This window comes from Panicum virgatum, chromosome 5N (genome assembly GCF_016808335.1).
Source record: "Panicum virgatum strain AP13 chromosome 5N, P.virgatum_v5, whole genome shotgun sequence".
NCBI classification, from domain to species: Eukaryota; Viridiplantae; Streptophyta; class Magnoliopsida; order Poales; family Poaceae; genus Panicum; species Panicum virgatum.
The window spans coordinates 54078923-54099372 of NC_053149.1; the positions used below are offsets into that span (position 1 = coordinate 54078923).

Consider the following 20450-nt stretch of genomic DNA (forward strand, 5'->3'; position numbering starts at 1 on the left):
TAAAAATTATTATTAGTGATGGAGAGAGAAAATATATAGTGTACAAGGGATAAGTAATCTATTGTAAAGGCTCTAACTTCGCACTTGCATATATACTTCGCAAATGTGTATAGTATTACATAGCTCCAACATATTGGAGGCATATCTTGCATACGTGCTGATTAGCACAACAGAGCTAGATGAATGGGCAATGTGCCTACATAACAGGTAGTTCTGCATCATATCAAATGTTCGACTATTATATATAGCATCGCGTCAGCACAGCTCTTTCTGTACGGCAAATGCTTCCATCGGACCATCGCCAAAGCTCTTACTGTTGCCTCTCTTGCTTGTCAGCAGCAGCAGCAGCAGCAGCCTGTCAGCTTGACCATTGCGACGCTGTTTCCTAGCATTATGCAGTTCAACTTTCTGCTAGCTCGTTTGGAAGAAGCAGATTGCTCTAGAAATTTCAGATTCAGTTTCCTAGCATTATGCAATTCAACTTTCTGCTAGCTCGTTTGGAAGAAGCAGATTGCTCTAGAAATTTCAGATTCAGTTCATATGTGAACTAATTCTGGACCATCCAAACATCCCCCATGAGCTATACCTGATATCTAGTTTTTAGCAATTAGGCCAGTCAGGCCTATGAAGACACTTCCCAGATTTTGTATTCTTGACCCTCGGCAGCAACAATCCAGTTCTGGGGACCGCTTGGCTCAAAATGTTCTGAGCCTATTTTCATTATTAACTTCTCATCGATTTCAGCAGCATATAAACTCCTTTCTGCCTTGAGTATCTTGATCTGTAAGTGATGTATTATGTAACAAACGGTCAAAACATAACAAATTATAATCATTATGCATATACACCCGTGCGCGCGCGGGAGGGGGGGGTGTTGCAGTTTAGTTGCATTTTTACCTTGCTGCGGCAATGAATCTTTTGACGTTGTCGGATGTTGATAAATTTGGCGATCTCTGGTTGTAAGTGTGAAAAAATGTGATCATAGAAGACTGCTGGAGTGCCAGGGTGCGTCAGGATGTAGGCATATCCTTGCAACTCCATACCATAGGGGAATCTCCAATGACCCTGTGCAGAGTGCCAGAAACTGTAAGGCCGACAGGAGGCAGTAAAACTTGCAGGTTCAGACAGCTTTCAAGGCAGGTGAATCTGGTAAAATTCTTAGAATATAGCTGCATTGAAAATATGACAACAATTCAAGAGATTGCCTCCTCCAAGGCTACATGTCAGCTAGCTCAAAAGGCTGCCAAATCATATTAAGTTCTAGTAGGAGAAGATGCAGAGAAAAGCTATCTCGTGATCAAGAGAATAGTCTCTCACACGTAACTCCAGAAGTGCAGATTATGTGAGGATGGTGCATGGGGCCACTTCATATTGGGTTGTGTGTTTCATCAAAAAATATTGGGTTGTGTGCAAAAAGTCAAACCATTGGGAGAATTATCTCTTGTACTACTTATTGTTGAGGTGGAGAATGCCACATAGACATAAGAGCTAGTGTTGGTTCTTAACTGTTGGAGGCGACCTTAAGGACTTAAAGATTCAAAAGAGTTCAACGATGAACAGGGTGAGACAACATTTATTTCTATTAGGGTTTGAAATACAAAATATTGGATCAATAAGGATCGGACATCTAAGTTTACAAATATTGGGAACAAATGCACCAAAACAATCAGGTTATTCAACATCAGGTGTAAGCGTTTCTTGCTACTTCTATGCAAATGCAATTAAACTAGGGATATGTCCACTTATGTCTCAAAAGGTTGAAATGGATAGTTGGCCTACAAAAAGGCGACATGTCCAGCAACTGAGTGTGGCAGAGATGCGGATGTTACGGTGGTTTTGCGGGCACACAAGAGGGATAGAGTCCGGAACAAAGCTATTCGGGAAAGGGTAGGGGTGGCACCAATTGAGGAGAAGCTTACTCAACATCGGTTGAGATGGTTTGGACATGTCCAACGGAGGCCTCCGGAGGCACCGGTGCGTAGTGGGGTGCTAAAGCGTGTTGATAAGGTAAAGAGGGGTAGAGGTAGATCTAAACTGACTTGGGAGTAGTCGGTTAAGAGGGTCAAAGATTGGGATATACCTGAGTAGAGCCAGTATCATGATTCTCTATGAATGTGACAACTCGGGAAGGCCACCAACCCAATACTCCAGGGGGTTTTCCTTTTTCATCAGACAAGCGCCAATACTCAGATCTTTCAAGCGCCTGTGTTGCAAAAGTAAATTCCATATAAAAAATAGGTAAATCAGTAAATGTAAGGAGATGTCACGGCGCAAGATTACAAAAGCATCTCCCCCCAATGATGAGGAAGGGCTAGTCATTCTATCACTAGATGAGTTTACTCTTACAAGCAAACCAATTCAGGGGTTGTCACCATGCCAGTTTAACAATGAAAGATGCATGTTTTTAAAATTAATCTACATAAAGATGGCTTCACATGTTGCATCTCCATAACAGGTGTCAACGCACTAAATGCTTGCCAGAAATATTGGAGCACCAATAAATAAAATTATACTATTCTCCAGACCTCATACCACGAAGAAGAAAAAAGACATGAAGTTATGGCCCAACTGCCCAAACATAAGGATTGTTCGAATATAGAAGCCAGGTTACAAATTCAGGTACTGCCTGGAGGTGAAAATCTGTGGGTACCAGGATCAAGTCATTCCATTTTGAGCTGTTTTTCAACTAAGTTTTGAGCTCTGGTTGCTAACTAGACGTTACTGGAAGTTTGAAACAGCATACATGTAACTTCTTACAGTTTTGAAACTCTGCCCGTAACTACTGTAGAACATGTTTTTGTAAGCTGACAGCTTAACACATAGTATTCGAGGAAGAAAAAGGACATCTTACCGCATGAAGTATTCCTTTGGTAGTGACATCAAATGCACCGGCAGTTCCCTTTGTAGCATTTATCCAATCAACAATTCTCTGCCTGTGGGCATCTTGATTGTAGTCCATTTCCCCATAAGTGTAACTGAGGGAGTCCCAGTACTCTCCTACTGCAAAGTATGGCTCACTTGCTTCCAAATAATCTTTGACATATCCACCCCAAAAACCACGAACAAAGTCAAGTCTCCATCCATCATATCCTACTTCCTTTCTGCAAGCAGAACAGGTATGAATAAAACATACTCTTACGCTGACATTTGGACAAACATGCTATTATGCTGATATTTCATCCAACACTATACAACCCAACTTATCTCGTCCAGCTAATTGAACATATATTAACCACATTAGAATCTGCAAGCTACTGTTCCTATCTTAGAGCAGTGGAAGATGAATATCACATTTCCTACCCTCAAAGTAAGGAATATATAATTTCCTTCTGATAAAGGAACATTGTTATTCGAGAATAAAAATAAAAGAACATCGTTGACATTAAGATGTCTTAACTCCTGAATAACTTGATTTTGATAACCAATCGGGAGTGAAATTAAATTTCCCGATGGCTGTGGCACTTTACTAAAAACGCAAGCACATCCACAATTACATTAACTAACAGGATCGATCATCCACAAGTACATATCCAGAAAGTCAAGGAGAGATGAACTGAAGAGACTTTTTAGAGTTTGTAGTGCACCATTTGTTCATTCCAATTTGTTGTAGGATCTAGGCAGGGTAGCTGCACCAAGCATACAGCCATACACATTTCTTACCCCAAAAGATCTGGTGGTAAACTGATGACAATTTGCAGGGCTTCTGTGTACAATTCATTCCTTTGAATTTGTTATTGAGCTAAGCAGGGTACAGTATATATCGAATGCTTTAACCAAAAAAAAACATGAGAGAGATAGAAGAGCTTGCGAAAGTGACACAAGGCAAGTGAAAACAGGCACTTGATGCAAGTTATGTCCACAAATATTGCACATACATGGTATTTATTTACTCAACCTATGGGGATGCTGCAGCAAAAGACATTTGCAAGGCTAATGCATATGTCCACAAACAATGAAGCATGAGTAATGGTCCTAATGGAGGAGCTTTGAGCAAGAAATGACAGAATAACAGACCTCATCCAGCAAAGCCATTCTTTAAGATCATTCCTCACAAACTCCTGGGAGTGATCAATGTTTGGTGCTGCATGGAAGTTATCTCCACTACTCTTGTTTCCTCTTCCCTACAGGGATAAGAGTTTTACCCCAACATAAAAAATGCACTTTTGTATAACATTAGTGAAACTAAATAGTAATAGATGCACAAACTTAAATTTTCAATGACTGCTGAAGTTAAATAAGTTTCTTTTCGTTCCCCCTTTTGGAACTATTGAGTTGCATGCGCCAACCAGTTCAACCCAAAGCTTAGGCTGATGGGGAGAGGTGGGCAATTCACTTATATTCCAACACTCCCCCTCACGTGGAGTCTCCCTCAGGCCTCATACGTGGAATAGGAGCGAGCAACAATTATTTTATTTAATTGCGCTAACCAGGATTCGAACTCGAGACCTCTGGCTTTGATACCATATTGAGTTGCATGCGCCAACCAGTTCAACCCAAAAACTTAAGCTGATGGGGAGAGGTGGGCAATTCACTTATATTCCAACAGGAACTAAGGTCAAGTTCCCTGGATTTCTTTATGATTCAGAGTATGGATGCTAAACTGTGCATTTGCTGCCAATACTAAATATATTATATATGCAAGCAGAAAGATTTGACAAGCCCCATTAGAGTTATATATTGGTGAACTCAACTCCTACTTAATGTGAAGGAAGAAAATGACCAAATTTATATGTTCATGTTGCTAAAACTTGTTGCCGCACAATGAAGGACCCAGAAGAGAAAATTTAGAGTTTAAATAGGGAGCTCACAGGGGTTGCATCCAAGGTATCTGTGATGCCTGCAGTGTATTGTCAACATCAGCTTAACTGTATCTAAGGCACCTATTTGAGTGTTCACAGGGGCGACTATGCCCTGTTCTTGATTAAACGAGTTTTCATATAGGAATTTAACCATAGATTTAATAGCTGAACAAGTGAGTTGCTCATTTCATAGGATTGCCAGTCAGACCATTGGTTCAATGGTCCAGCCACCAGTTTGGAAAAAAAGTAAAATAATATTGGTCATAGCATCGCAAAGAAATATATTATGGGAGCCTTTATTTTCCATACATATCTAACACGTCACTGCCCGGTTTGCAGTGTGTCTTCACAGGCACTTCCCTTGCCTATCTTCAAGTCCATGTTTCAACCCTTGCATGCAAATTAATTTGACATGCATGTGTGAGCCGCTGGTTATGGTTCAGTGTAAAACCAGTATGTTCAGTCATGTTCAAACCAGTTTGGAGCAATTAAGCATGAACAATCTTGAGACTTGGCCAATATTTTTTTTTAAATCCATTCCCGCTGGCAAAACTATGTTCAATACAGCTTTCTTAAACAAACTTACCCCCACTGTATTTTCTATGGAGAATCATATTTCAGTATTCTAGTATCTTGGAAGAGAAAGGCCTTACCTGGAAATGTGGATCATCTGCTACAACCGCTCGATCATCCCAGTTCATACGGCCACCAAAAATATTCCAGACACCATTGTTATTCTGAAACTGAGCACACCTGTGATTTAGAACAGCATCACCAAGAACCTTGATGTCAGCTTCATGGAAAATCTTCACAAGCTCCTTCAACTCATCCATGGTCCCATATCTGAAATATCGGTTTATCATGTTAGTGCACAACATCAGTTTGCATGATGGGTTCATGATATATACTTTTTAAGAACCTGGATTTTAACTCTGAAGATCATTGACTTCTGTGCAAGGTAAACGGAAAAACAACAAGCCTTCTAAGATTAGCCAGGGTCAACTAAATTAAGCAATAGGTGGCAGAACCAAGTGAGGATAGTTTATCGCCCTAACTGCAAACAGTGGCTTTGCTATGCCTCTACAGAGAAAATAGTAGGAAAGCCTTTAGAGCCCTATACACCAGTCACAATGTTTACCCGAAAAGAGTCTTTCCCGAAATCTCAATGGTACTATAGATCAAGGAAATGAAAAGGTATAGTACCTAATGGTCTGCGACATCAGTTTCTAAGTACTCTGTATCTACCTATAATTTTTTTTTATCAAAATCCATGTTCTCTGTGGTAATGCAACATAACTACATGGCTATGCCAGTTATCTAAGGACACGCAACACTTTATTATTTTATCAAGAAGGAAAATTGCTGATAAGTTTGCTAGTTACTTGGCAATAATCATGTTTGCTCCTTTATGTGAGAAAAATCATACATAGCTAGTCTGCTAACTTCATGACATATAAGTTCACCAAACTTCTAGCCAGGATGAATAAAGAATAATCCTCGCAGGAAAGAATATGATGGCAGTGTTTGCACTTATCTCAGGAGAAAACGATGGTTTCGCATATTTAGTTCAAAATGAGCGGTTGTTTCTATCTTGAGTAATAATCAAGTTCTGAAAATGCACTTCAGGGTAAACCACTGATAATTTAAAGCTCCTAAGAATGGCTGCCAATTCAATCTACTTATTAGGATCAAGATTAAAGAGAAGGTGGCTCTTGCACATTTACAGACTATGCCAGTATAAGAGATCTTGAAGGAGGTACTATCCTACAAAACATAAACAGATGAAGTAAAAGTAATATATACAACAAAACTTAAAAGAATGATTTTGCACACAAATATATACCTGGAGTTCAGATTATATAAATCCCTTGGCATGTATCCTTCAGGTGACACAGAATCAGTAGGTGGTGGTGACCAAACAATGGTAAAGCCAAGGGATGACAACTCCTTGGCCTTTTTACCAAGTTCAACATACCATTTCCCTGACTTATGAGATTCCCAATTAAATCCTTGGCACAATATTTCGAAGCCAGATCCAGTGCCAGAACAAGCTGGCTTTGCGATTGATGGATCATCGAGATCTACAGATGCCTCAACGGAATCAATAGTAGGGCTCCTAAAAATGCTATAAGCTTCTGCTGCTAGCCTTTCAATTTCTTGCAGGATATCCTCTTGCAGAACTTTATTCTTAGCTCTCTGACCTCTTCTAGACGATAGGCCAACCACCAGATTTCTTATATCACTGATTATACCATCAGTTTGTGAAGGCTTATCAAATTTTTGTGGCTCAACCTTACCAAGATCTTGGATGCTTCCACGTTCTTCCATTCTTGTAAGAGAAATGAAGAAATCGGATCCATTGTCCAGATTTCTCAACCAAGTATACTCATCAAGTTTGAGCACAAAAAACAGACCAGAATACTCTGCATCTAGTAAGAATGATAGAGAATTGCCTCTTCCATCAGCTTTTGCCTGCAGTAACAGATATGATGTGTGATGAGCAAAGCTTCACTGATTTCACTATGCTAAAGTCATTGAATAAAAAAATACAAATGATCAACCAAATGGAGAAGTAACAACAAATTCTTTTTGAGCGTCAGTAGAGCATATGACAAAATTACAAAGAGAACTTAAATAAGCATTGCGCTATACTTTGAGCTGAAAGATGGCAAGCTGTAAGTAGTTGGTTCTCACTTTACTAACCAGGAAGAAAGCAATTCCATGGATATAGCAGTTCAGAGAAAATAATACACAAAGGTACAATTTTTTTTCTCGAACCAAATTTATATTTTTAGTCAATTTGAAATCTCTGAAGTCCATTAAGATAGCGCTTGGATGTCTGAATCAGGCTAGGAATTCAGGAATTAGAATTGGACATATTTCAAGAATAGAATTCAATGTAGCATTAAGGTAGTATTTTGATAACCCAATTCAATTCATCCTATCCAATTCTTATTCTTAGAACCAAAAGGAGCCTAAGACTTCAAATAACTGAACTTATTTAGTAGGTTCTTCCTGGTGAAGGGGGAACCATAAAGAACTTACCCTCCTAACAACGAGATAATATCACAGGATAAAGTATAGATCTAAGGAAACATTTTTCTTTTAAACTTGTGGGAGAGGGCATATAATAAAGCCACCTTTATATTTCAGTTTTTCAAATTCTCAGGCGTACTGTTCTTCAAACAAGTTAAGAAGTGCACTTAAAAATTATCAAATTTATACAATGGGATTCCTGTTGTGGGCAACCAACCTAACTTACGACTGTAATCTATAATGCTTCCTAGTTTGTATAGTCTCAGATGGGGCAAATGAAATAGTTTTAAATTTTGGTAAGATGGTTGGAAACTTGGAATCATAAAATAAAACAATGCAAGTGTGCCCCGTGTACTCCTACGTGGAAACTCCTTTGCCTAATTAATGGGGGCACATCCAGCTAATTCATTTCGATCATTCTTTTAATTAATACAGTTCAATTTTGCTCCTTTGATTCCCAGCAGCCTTCAAGCTAATATGAAAGTACCTGTAGCAAGGTCTGAAGAGCTTTCTGTCGGAAGATTTTCGTTGTCGGTGGATGTGGTTCTGGCGGGATCTCCCATGTCATGTTATTATCTCTGCAAACTCCCCAATGAAGGATAACTTCTCCAGGAATATCAGTGTCAAATTCCACAAGCCTTTTATGTGTTTTATTATCCCTCTTCACAGTAACAGTTACAAAGTTCTGAGTGTACTCTGATTTTATAATTTGGAATTCCTGGTAGAACCCTGAAATATGTTTTCCACTTAAACCTGTACCCCCAGGTATAGTTTCTTGTGGCTGAGCATTAGATCCTTCATGTTTCTTCAAATGCCCCAAATCTCCTAAGAAATAAGACAGTCAATATGTCAAGATAACTTTCCTAGACAGAGGGAGTAGATATTAATCGGTGTCAAGCCACTATATTGATCGAAAGAGTGCAATAGTTATTCAAACTCTTAATACCTGGCCATACACCAATATCTTGGTTCGCTCCAAATGGAACTCCACCGTCGAAGGATCCACTCAAGGGTATTCTGAAATCCCTGCCCTTATGCTGAAACCATGCACCTGTTTCCTCTTCCTATCAAGGTAAGAATGAATTGAGGCATTCAATGTGCAAGCAAACTAAACCCATAATAAAAGATAATCGACACAAAGAAGCACATAGGGTTTAAACAATGTATAATTAAGGGTGGTAACGGATCATGGCCCTAATGACCTCTTCACAATCCAACTTGGCCCTTATATAATTTTAGCTCAAAATTGTATAAGATTAGAGCCCAGCCCTTAGATTATCTAAGTCGAATTTTAAGACCCTTTACCACCCCTACATATAAATCTATCAAAATAATCGGCTCAGACGAGGCATAGTTCCGTGGTGCATGTTATCATTTTCATAAACAACTAGAACACGTGAAAATTGAATTCCATTTTAAGTGAGTTCAGCTATTGTTTCAACTGGCATCAACTAGAGAGTACAAGAGTCGGGAAGCATAGCATCATCAACTCATAACGATGGAAGCTATGCAATAGTTAAAAGCCAGAACCTTGAGGACAAAATTGATGGCTGCAATTGGAGTGTCCTTATCAAATTTGATTTGCACTTCATACCGGCCCTCCGAATTGGGTAAAGTCTCCAATGGTGTTTCAATTGCATAGTCCTGAAATTTCAAATATTGTCCAGCTAAAGAATAATTAAGAAAGCCAATAGATATTATACTGTCTCAGAAATCAGTTTCTGGCATATTTGTATCACATTGACACACACATGCCAGTGAAAATAGCTACAATCTAATCAAGTGCTGAAACAGTGTTCACAAGAATTAAATAACCTTGACTGGAACAGAACCAGCTGGTCGCATTTCTGAAGGAGGCTGATCCCATTTGCTGCAAATCCATAGAGAGCAAATGATGAGATGAAATTGGTCATTACACATTTTTGGGTCCAAGAGGGTAGGATCTGAATGCATCAATAGAAGGGGGGGAAAAAGGCAACCGATTATTTCGTTTTTCTTTTCTGGGAAAAATACTAAAGCCTTAGTTTTGAAGCTTGAATACATACAAAAGAAACGAAGAAACGACAAATCTAGATAATTACATTATGAGGAAAATTCCTTTTTCAACTGATATAAGTACAGGATATCAAGAATACATTGAGGGGGTCAAAATCAAGGAAACATAACAACCAGTAACCAATCTGATTACAATAACTTCTTCCAATTTTCCTTCATGTCGTGAAGCCATAAAGTGCGTTCAGATTCTACTTTCTAGTTCTAAATAAAACAATTGTGAAATTTAAGGCGTGCACGATATAATCAAGTAGGAACCAGCCAAACTTCTGGAACGCCATCCCCTCATCCGATAAAATAAAACACTATTTTCAAGTTTCGCGCCCTCCAGGATAGCAGAGGGGCAACAGCGTGCCCGCCTATTAATCATTTTTTAACTGAGCATGGTCATGATTTCACCTAATCGAATACAAAGCTAGATCACAGACTGCATGGTCTACCATGTCACAACTACACAAACGTTGAACCAGGAGCTACCTACGACAGGACAAAACGCGCTGAAACATGGTCAAAGTGGGCTGTCTGAGCTTATTGTTAGTCCCATCTGTTTTTCATAACAATGCACCAACTGCGATCCACGAACACAAGAACGCATCCAAATCCAAAAAAAAACAAAGTAAAATAAAAGGAGCAAGAGAAGAGAAGGTACTAATAGTTATTACCTCCCATGCTCACCGTCGTAAGAGACGCCCCAGTGCAGTATCCACTTCCCCGCCACATCGCATCCGACCACGACCTTGCACTTGCCGTCCCCATCTGGCTCCGCGTCCACCCTCACCCACGCCTTCCCTTCCACCTGCGTATTCACCAATCACGACACGATCACAACCCCATCACCACCAGCAGCCCCACAGCAATGGAAACAGATCGTTTTAGCACGGGATCAGGCAACGCGGATGCGGGCTAGAGCAAACAGGCTACCGTTTGGCATCGGCGCAGGGGGAACTTCTCGGACAACACGGCTCCGGCGTCCTCGCCGGCGCCAGCCACCGGAGTCTCGGCCGCGCCAGCTCGAGCCACGACGCAGCCGCCGAGCCTCACGCGCCCGTGCTGCGTGGCGCGGCACCGCCCGGCCCGCGGCCGCGCCGCGGCCACCTGCAGGAAGACGCCCCCGAGCAGCCCGGCCCTCGGCTGCGGGGCCACGCCCGGGATCGCCGTAATGCACCCGCTCCCCACCGACATCGCGCTCCCTCCCTATTTCCCTCTCCCTCTCCACCTGTGTGAGAGAGAGGCTCTGGGTTGGTATGTGGGATGCGACGATGCGTGCTTGTGCTGTGCGCGTGTGTGAAGGAGCGGAGGCTGTGGGAATGGGAAGGGAACGGAAGGGAAGAGGTAGACAAGAAGGGGGTGCAAAGCGAGGCGAGATGAGTTGGGAATAAGAAATGGCCCCGGAAAAGGAGCGAGATATCCACGGGCCGGATTACGTGGCAGGAAAGGCAAAAGGGGGGCGGGGGAGAAGATTGTTTCGCGGGCCCACGAGTCAGGGCGATAGCGAGGGCCGGACGGCGGTGGCCGGTGGGGAGCAGGGTTTTTTCCCCTACCGGTTAATCCAAACCGCCGGCCACCAGTTCCGATTTACCGGACCGGTTGGACCAGTAATCGGTGGAAACCGGTTGAATTCAAATCCAAATTCAAATAAATTCAAAAGTTCTCGTGCAACCGGTTCCGACCGGTTTACCAGCCGGTTTTACCAGTTTACTGGTCGGTTTGACCGGTTTGAATTCAAATCCAAATTTAAAAGCTCCCGTGCAACCGGTTTACCGGCCGGTTTGACTGGTGGGCCTTAATGGGCCGGCTCATTTTTTTCTTTTTCTTTTTTGATTTAACTTTAAATCCCCGCAAACTATACTAAATGAACAAATTTTTGAGAAAATTTGATACAATTAGATTCATCACAACTTGAAATATTTTTAAGAATTTTTTGGGAATTTTTAATTGTTTGAATTTAAATTTAAATTTTAAATTTTGACCGGTTGGGTACCGGCCGAAACCGGAACCGGACCCGTTCCCACCGGTTCGGTGAACCCTGGTGGGGAGAGCCGCGAGGGCCCCGCGCGCGGGGAGGGGAAAAGTTAATTGCTAATTTTGGGATCCCGGAGCCCTCGGTTAGCGGTACTAATTAATTTACCGGAGAAAGCGTGGGGAGGACAGAAAGGGGGAGAGCGTCCCGGGAGCGTGGGGTCATTGCCCGAGCGCCACGTGTCCTTCACTTGTCCGGAAGACCGGAAGCGGGCTTGCTCGGGGAGGACGACACACGGTGATGCATCATGCATGCATGCCAGGTATGCTAGTGCTAGAGAAGAATTGTGGTGAAAAACTTGGAGATTCAACTGCCGTCTACGAATTATTTGCAAATTTATACAACTTTAAGAACTACACTTATTCTTTTTGTGGTTCAACACTTCACCTAGAGTTTGGTTGGTTCACCTAAATAAGGGATTCGAACAGAGAGTCAAATACTGGGCCACATGTGACAGGCCACAGCCACCATATCTGGGAACTGGGATGTAGGCCCACATCACTATTGTCTTGGTCCGGTCCACTGCAGCTGTAGCAATCACTTGTAAGATTGCAGTGTAAAGGAACTACCCCCTACGCGCATCACACGAGCCTTTTCACTAGCTCAGGAGGCGTTGCTGAACAGTCGGAACGATATTCCGCAACAGCTGCACAGCAATCCAAACATCACTCCGTTGCGGTGCTTATCTTTTTTTCTCTATCATGGCTCTTTTGCCAATCTTCAAGGCTGCTGCGTACATGAAAAATAGGGAGGAAACACCTTGAAATGTTATGTTGGAGACCTTTGCTATGATAAAGTAGCAGTGTTACTAGATGCTCCAGGCCAGTCATAATACAACATCCGATGCATTACCAGACAACATAATGTGAAGCCAAAATAAGAACCTAGACCAAACTACAGGGATCAAATAGTCAGAACCACGTCTAAAAATTCAAAGTGGACAGTGGAACAAAGGCTACGAGGTACATCCATAGAATAGCAGGCATTACAGGCTATTTGAAACGTGCTGAGTTCCAGGAAACTGTCCAGATACCATAGGGATACAGCGAGAGTTTTTCTCTCACTCAAACAAGACCTTCCCGAATACTATTTTTCTCGCGCTCCAAACAGGACCTACTTATGGCTATGAGTTTCAACGAAGAGGCAAAAGGCGTTAGTCTTGGCCCGTGTTTGGTTGCAAACTTCCAAATTCCAAATTTTTTTTCCGACACCTACATAGAGACTTAAATCTAGACGAAATAAAAAACGCATTGCTACTGCTGTCTGTAAATGGCGAGACGAATCTAATGAACCTAATTAGACTGTAATCAGATGCTAAATTGCTACAGTAATGCTACAGTAAACAACCTCTAATGACGGATTAATTAGGCTCATTAGATTCGTCTCGCGATTTACAGACGAGTTCTGTAATTATTTTTGTGAATAATCTATGTTTAGTACTTCAAATATAGAAAGATGTCTTTTCAAAAACTTTACAGAGCGCAACCAAACACGGCCTTGGACTGAATCACCAAGCATCTGGTACCTGCTGCGCCGCAGGTAGCCAACGTTGGGTGGAGGTGGGGGCCCGTTTGGATGACAATAGCATGAGTAGCATAAAAAGGAATGTTATCTGTATGAACTAAATGAAATTTATTTGCAAAACTTTTTTACGGATGGGTATAATTTTTCGTGATAAATCTAATGACGGTAATTAATTGATGACTGTCTACAGTAACTAACATCTAATCGTGCGGTCAAAGGCCTCATTAGATTCGTCTCACGAAGTAGCGCAGAGATTATAGAATTAATTTTGCAAACTATTTTTATTTAGTACCTCTAATTCTTAATCAAAATTTGTGCTACTCATGCTAGGCCCTGTTTGGTTCGTGCTAGAATTGTAGAGCGCTAGGAATAGTAACAACTTTGACCACTAATTACGGTATCAAACAAAGTCAGTTTACAAAACCAACTTCAGAACCCCGCGCTAGTGATCCTGAAGAATCCAATGACACCTTTGATCGCGCGATTAGATGATGCTTACTGTAGCATCACTATAGCTAATTATCGATTAATTACTGCCATTAGATTCGTCGCGAAAAGTTATACCCATTTCTAAAAAAATTTTACAAATAGACTTTATTTACTACACCATACATACATGTGAGATTCTCTTTGCGCGCTAGGATTCTTGCACTTGCAAACAAGACCTTACTGGCCTGGATCGCACTCTGATCGCATCGGGCGCGTGTCCCACTGGCCTGGATCGCACTCTGATCGCATCGGGCGCGTGTCCCGGGCTGCACACTGCTTGTGGGTCACGCCCAGAGGCCCAGAGCCCCGGTTTCAAAACGCGCGCCGTCCCCCGGTGCCCCCTCGAAGCCTCGACCGCTCGAGCAACGCCAGCCACAAACGCACGCCCGAGGAGGAAAGCAACCGGCAGCCCGCGCCGCCGCCGCCCACCTCCCTATCCCTACTCGTGGCAGACGCACCAGCAGACACGCGTGCCAGCCGCCGCGACACGTCCGTCCTCCGCGACCCTCTCCCAGATGCTGCTCTGGCTCACGTGCGCCCCCCCCCCCCCCCCCGCGCCGTCCGCGGCGACCCGGTGGAGGCCGCCTGGGCGGGCGCGGCCTGCGTCGCACTTCCGACGAGGACGCACCGCCGCCTCCTCGGCTGACGGCAACGGCGCTCCGAGCTCTCCGGTATACGGCTCGCGCTCCGAATCCCCTGTTTCTCCAGCAATTGGGCCTTCCTCTTGGATCCATTTTTGTAATTGTGTTCGTACTACCACTGCAGCTCCATATGACCCTTTCGCTGATATCCTCGGCCCGGACATCGGCGCCAGCTCAACACGTTCACAGTACGTATTTTTCTGCCTTGGATTGTCATGAATGCCTGTGCTTGTTGGTCTGCTCGTGGCCTCGTGGCTCTTAGCTGATTGGAGAATTCAGATTTCGGATGTTGATGAACGGCGAACTGTTCTTCAAATTGGCTCGTAGAATTTATGTTTGAAATGTGAAAAATCGCTTGATTTTACCATTAGGTGATTTGCCGCAATAGCTGTAGACTAAACATCAAACCTGGTGCTTCAACCTAACCGCCAACGAGTTGTTTTAATTGATTTGGGCATGTCTTGTTAGAATTGTTAATTGTGAGGGACCTAGGATAAAATTGTCCATGGAAAAATTTGAAATTCCAACAGACTTTGGATGTTGTGCATACCATCAAAAGCCTTTGAGATTGTGGATTCCTTTCAAACAGAGTGGAGATTCTAACACTTTTTTAGGTTTGACTTTTGGCTGCAGGAATACAGCACCTATTGCGGAGAAGGGGAAACTGAGGTCCTGGGTCGGTCCAAATGGGCAATACTACCGTGAGCTGCCTTGCCCTAGCTGCAGAGGTAGAGGTTACACTCCATGCAAGCAGTGCGGGGTAGACAGATCAAGCTTGGACTGCCCTATGTGCAATGGCAAGGTGAACCTTCCAGATATCTTGTGAGTCTTCTTGAAGGGGAAATAGATAAATCCTAAATACATTTAAATTCCAGGAACCTGCAAACTTATTGCTATGCATTTCCACCAGGGCATTAGGATGTGTGTACAATGTGGCGGAGAGTGTGTGATATGGCAGGAATCCGTTGATGAACAGCCATGGGAGAAAGTTCGGTCAAGGTATCATTTTCTACAACTTGAGACTTCGCTGTGGTTTCAATTGTTTAGCCCATCTGTATTCAAGTATTCTAAGTAAATATTGTTGGCGATTATTGGTTATTCAAGTAACAATGCATGACGTTTTTTAACACCGGATATGTTGCCATCTATCGTTTTTTTATTTTTGCAGCTCTCCCTTGAAAGTGAAAGAAGACGATGAAGTAGACAAGTTAGAGATAAAGATCAAGACCCCAAAAAGATCAAAGCGTACTTATCCTTCACCTTCACCGGAAGTTACCATGAAGATTAGCCGATCATTAAGAGTAAGTTATTTTCATTACATGTTGAAAGACACATCCACAATGCCACACACATATGCGGCTGCACCTTTTATGTCAATAAACATTGTTTAAACTGCAATCTGTCATACATTTTTTTGTAGGTTGACAAAAACGTATATGCACCACCATAACAGAAGTACCTAACTAAATACCTAGACACCTTACCTGATTATGATTAACAATGTAGCCTTGTTTATTCTCTTTGATCCAAAAACATTTGAGCTCTATGAACTTGTTTCATAATTGTTTTTTCATGTGACTTTTAAAAGACTTAATATTAATTGCAGAGTCTGAATGCTCAAACAGGATTGTTTACGAAGCACATGAAGATTATACACCAAGACCCTGAATTGCATGCTCAAAGAGTTGCTGCAATCAAGGTAAGATGCCCAAAAAAAATTCGTAGTGACTAATGAGATGTTCTTGTTAAATACAGTAGTTGATCTGGGCATCCCCCCCCCCCCCCCCTCTTTTTTCTTGGACATGAAGAGAACAAAAGGTACTGCCGCTGCAAGAAAGCATGCTTCTGAAACTCAAAAGACTTTCTTCAGTAATCCTGAGAATCGGCTCAAGAGAAGCATTGCTATGAAAGGTTAATGATATAACTTTACCTTTTACCTACTAGCATGCATGTCAAAGGTAACTATGTTTTACACAGTTTGCCATTAGCCAGCTAGAGCCTTTATGTTCTTAGTTAGCATGTAACATGTACATGAACAAATCTCTCCAGTCAGAGATAAGTGATGCCTTTTGCATTGGATTGTCCTCAACAATGTGTCTGTGTTCCTTTTGGAAGTATTACCACCAAAATTACCCATAGCCTTCCTTTGTTACATTTCTTTTTGACAAAATTGTGTAAATGTCACCAACATCGACTTGACATTTGATGACCAACACCAGAACTGATGCTTTGCAGGGGTGAAATTTTACTTCAGCAGATGTAGGCAAGAAGGACACAGAAGCTTCTATTGTCCAACCGTGAGGAAAGATTCGGCCAGAGTGCAGTTCAAGTGCCGATTATGTGGCAGGGAAGGGCATAGCCGAACATGTGGCAAGCCGAAGTCAGAGAAAGAGCAGCAGCGACAACCACGGCACTGCAGCCGATGTGGTGAAAAGGGACACAACCGCCGCAACTGATGTGGATATTGGTGCTTCTGGCTATACGACTAACAGAGTTACTGGTCCTAATTCAGGTATTTATTCATGTAGTTTCTGCTTAGGAAAGGGGCATAATAGACGAACATGCCCAAAAAGAAAGGCCAGCTTAAAAAAATGAACACTGTGAGCAGTTAACAGAATTTTAAATATAATGCAAAATGTTTAAATTGGTTTTTGGGTCATGAAAGCAGGAAAAAGTTTGTAGAAACTTATACGAATGATACAAAATGTTCTCTTGAAATCCAATGCCATTAGCCTACTATTACTGTAACCCGCGGTTGGCGGGGAGAAGCCCAACAGATCTGAGAGAGTACAAGTATTTTTTTTGTGTGTTTTGACCCTTTTGTAAAACTATTTTCTAGTAAACTGCTCAGAAAACTATTTCCAAATCTAGCTCACGTATGATACGCCAATTAAGTTGGCGCGGAATGTTACTTAATACACGCCCAGTCGTTGAATGTCTACCTAGCACGTTGACCGGCAGCAGATCCGACGTGGCACACTGTTCCCGCGCCAATTGCCCTGGCACAGATCGCCTCCCCAATAATGGATCTATGTTCCGTTTGGTTGTGGACCCGGATTGTATAATATCAGCGCAGAGGCCGTTGACGTGAAGCTCGCGAAATCCTAACTCAGGGGTTCTTAATCACGGGTTCCTGCGGTCATCCTATACCTCCTAGGCTCCTACCCATCCCTCCGGTGCTCGTTCCGCCGGATAGGCGGCGGCGGCAGCGACCCAATCGGCGGAGCACCGTTCCCTCCCGTGCACGGCCATCTTCGGCCTCGGGAGGGACGCCGTCCGGCGGGAGCTCTGGATGGAGTTCCAGCAGCTGGTGAGGGGCATCTGGGCGGTCCCGGTCAACCTGCCCTTCTCCACCTACAGCCGCTGCCTCGCCGCGAGCCGCCGCGGGCGGCACGCCGTCGCTGGGGTCATCAAGGAGAGGAGGGCCAAGCTGGAGCGCGGAGAGAGCTCGCCGTCCAGCGACGTGGTCACCCTCATGCTCGTGGAGGGCCTGCCTGACGAGGAGATCATCGACAACGTCATGTTTCTCATGGTTGCCGCGCACGACACCACCGCCGCCCTCCTCACCTTCCTCGTCCGGCAGCTCGAGGCCGACAAGGATGCCTACGACAAAGTTGTCCAGGGTAACTAGCTTTGCATTCTTGATCATAAGCTAGCACTACTGCAATAGCACAATTTTTTATGGATTCTAATCCATCCATGGACGATGGGGTTCGATCAGAGCAAGAAGAGATCGCGCGGAGCAAGGCGCCCAGGGAGGCTCTGTCGTGGGAGGACATCATCCACGGTGGAGACGTTGGTGGCCGTTCACTACATCGTGACGCGCTGCAGGTGGAAGCTCGCCGCCGGCTGCGACCGCAGCTTCTCCAGGTTCCCGCTGCCGTACCCGTCCCAGGGTCTCCTCATCGACATCGAGCCTATTCAGAAATGAATGCTCGGTTGCATCCGATTCAGTTGGATGAATCCGTGTGCAGAAGCAAGAAGCGCCTTGAGAAAGCTCAGTAACAGGTGTAGTTCAGTTCAGTTGGCTTGATGTGCAGGTTTAATGGCTGTGAATTTGCAGCATAATTTTGTGTTGCTTGCCAGTTATTATGCCAATACACTGAAATATATAATCGAAGTTACAGTGATGTACTGAATATGACTATTATTATTTAAAACTAGTCGCGCACATGCACGTTCAGTTGGTTACTTATAGTACAAAACTTATGATTTTTACATACAGAGAAGAATCATAATCACCCCCAAAATTTACAAAATGTACAACAGCTAATCTTTTCAGTTTTCACTATATCAAAAATGCCCACTCTTGTTACTTCCTGCACATATCCAATGCGGATTGTTTCAGTTCTGGCACCTAACATTGTCAGACAAGAACAGGTACCGAAATCTTGAATCGAATGGGATAACGCTAAAACTGCGAACTCCAAGGAGACGCTGCTTGTGCGAAGATGAAGTATCTTGGATCGCAGCGACTTGGTCCGGGGTTAGATGACGGCAGATCCGGTCAGCAAGCAGAGAGTCCTCCACAATGCCCTTGGCATAGCTCTGCAGTAGCTTTGGGACTATAAGCTCTCCTTTGTCATTTATATCAACTGATGCTCGCATGTAGTCTCTCATTGATTCTTGAAGCTCCTGTCGAACATTTGCAGCAGAGAAAATCCGTACCTAGGTGACGACAAGTTATCATTTCCACAATTGATAGGCAATAACAACACACTGTAAATATCATGATAGCTATACTAGAGCACGAAAATTGGCGTGAAACTATCAAATCTCGCGCCAAATGATTTGGCGTGGAACTATGACAACCAGCAAGACACAATGACCAGTTTCTCTGTTTAGCTTGCATTAGGCACCAAATAATTTGGCGTGAAACTATCAATCCGCGCCAAATGATTTGGCGCGGAACGAAACCACCAAACAGAACTAGCCACAATGACTGTTTGCTTTGTCAGAGCACACTACAACAACAGAACTGCAAATAGCTTGATGCAGGCCACAATGACTGTTTGGTCTGTCAGAGCACACCACAACAACAGAACTACAAATAGCTTGATGCACCAAACATGATACATGAACATTACAACAAAATGGACATACATATTTAGGACAAGAGTCAAGGATTGGGGGGGGGGGGGGTTGCAGATCGCACAGACCCATGAAAACAGCGACAGAAGTTAGGGTTTCGCGAGCTCCGCACCAACGGCCCCGGCGCGGACATTATGCAATCCGGGCCCACAACCAAACGAGACATAGATCCGTTACGTGGGAGGCAATCCGCGCCAGGGCAATTGGCATGGGAGCAGTGTGACACAGATGTTTGGTTTGATGCATAGCTGGAACCTGGCTCACCTAATGCACGCAACCAAACATAGCAGGGTTTTACATTTTTGACTAAAGTCGGACTGCCCCCCGTGGGCCTGTCTCACTAGAGCTTGGTTGAGAAAACTGATGCAACCATCCAGGTGATTGGTTTAAGTAGCCAGGCAGCCTAGCTTACACGACAGTTGTAGGCTCCCGTGGGCCTACCTCATCGGGTGTTAGTGCGTTTTGTTTGGTTTACGTCTGCATCCATCTATGCTCACGCAAGATTCTGTTTAGTTATCCGATCAACGCTCAGTCAATTCCGTCTAGTTATATCAAGAGCGAGGTCCTACATTCCACAAACACAGGGGCAAGACGCTCTTTTCCTCGGTGCCTAGGGCTCTCCTGGGAGACTCGAGGCTTCCGTCCCTGCCGCCATAGATCTTCATCTTCTTCTCCTCTCCCTTCACACTTTGGATCTACACTGTCACAGTGTTGATCTCCACTTCCTTGTGCCTCTGAGTCCACGTCATATTCTGCGTTTCGCAGCCGAGCCAACAGTTTGCTAACCCTAGGTGTCTG

At 43.4% G+C, this 20450-nt stretch overlaps 2 protein-coding genes across 2 annotated transcripts; one reads left to right on the plus strand and one right to left on the minus strand.

Moving 5' to 3' along the window:
- Nucleotides 1–36: 36 nt before the first annotated feature.
- On the minus strand, nucleotides 37–11248 carry LOC120675461 (alpha-amylase 3, chloroplastic-like). The gene is made up of 13 exons (XM_039956663.1): nucleotides 10809–11248; nucleotides 10550–10683; nucleotides 9651–9705; nucleotides 9366–9479; nucleotides 8782–8899; nucleotides 8323–8660; nucleotides 6643–7271; nucleotides 5453–5642; nucleotides 4015–4121; nucleotides 2852–3101; nucleotides 2081–2203; nucleotides 898–1065; nucleotides 37–781 (listed from the first exon to the last, which is right to left on the minus strand). The coding sequence occupies exons 1-13, from the start codon at nucleotides 11067–11069 to the stop codon at nucleotides 623–625; spliced, it is 2646 nt and encodes an 881-aa protein (XP_039812597.1). The 5' UTR covers nucleotides 11070–11248; the 3' UTR covers nucleotides 37–622.
- A 3048-nt stretch (nucleotides 11249–14296) lies between these two features.
- Nucleotides 14297–17220, plus strand: LOC120675465. The gene is made up of 8 exons (XM_039956666.1): nucleotides 14297–14591; nucleotides 14686–14749; nucleotides 15176–15363; nucleotides 15472–15560; nucleotides 15730–15862; nucleotides 16168–16260; nucleotides 16370–16472; nucleotides 16797–17220. Exons 1-8 carry the CDS (start codon nucleotides 14436–14438, stop codon nucleotides 17015–17017), a joined length of 1047 nt encoding a protein of 348 aa, XP_039812600.1. The 5' UTR covers nucleotides 14297–14435; the 3' UTR covers nucleotides 17018–17220.
- The last annotated feature ends 3230 nt before the right edge of the window (nucleotides 17221–20450 follow it).

Coding starts and splice junctions, on each gene's coding strand:
- LOC120675461 (XM_039956663.1), bottom strand. CDS start 11,069: ATGTCGGTGGGGAGCGGGTGCATTACGGCGATCCCGGGCGTGGCCCCG. Junction 10,684..10,808: donor CCCTGCGCCGATGCCAAACG/GTAGCCTGTTTG, acceptor GTGAATACGCAG/GTGGAAGGGAAGGCGTGGGT. Junction 9,480..9,650: donor CTGGTTCTGTTCCAGTCAAG/GTTATTTAATTC, acceptor TTGAAATTTCAG/GACTATGCAATTGAAACACC.
- LOC120675465 (XM_039956666.1), top strand. CDS start 14,436: ATGCTGCTCTGGCTCACGTGCGCCCCCCCCCCCCCCCCCGCGCCGTCC. Junction 14,750..15,175: donor GCCAGCTCAACACGTTCACA/GTACGTATTTTT, acceptor ACACTTTTTTAG/GTTTGACTTTTGGCTGCAGG. Junction 15,561..15,729: donor TGGGAGAAAGTTCGGTCAAG/GTATCATTTTCT, acceptor TTATTTTTGCAG/CTCTCCCTTGAAAGTGAAAG.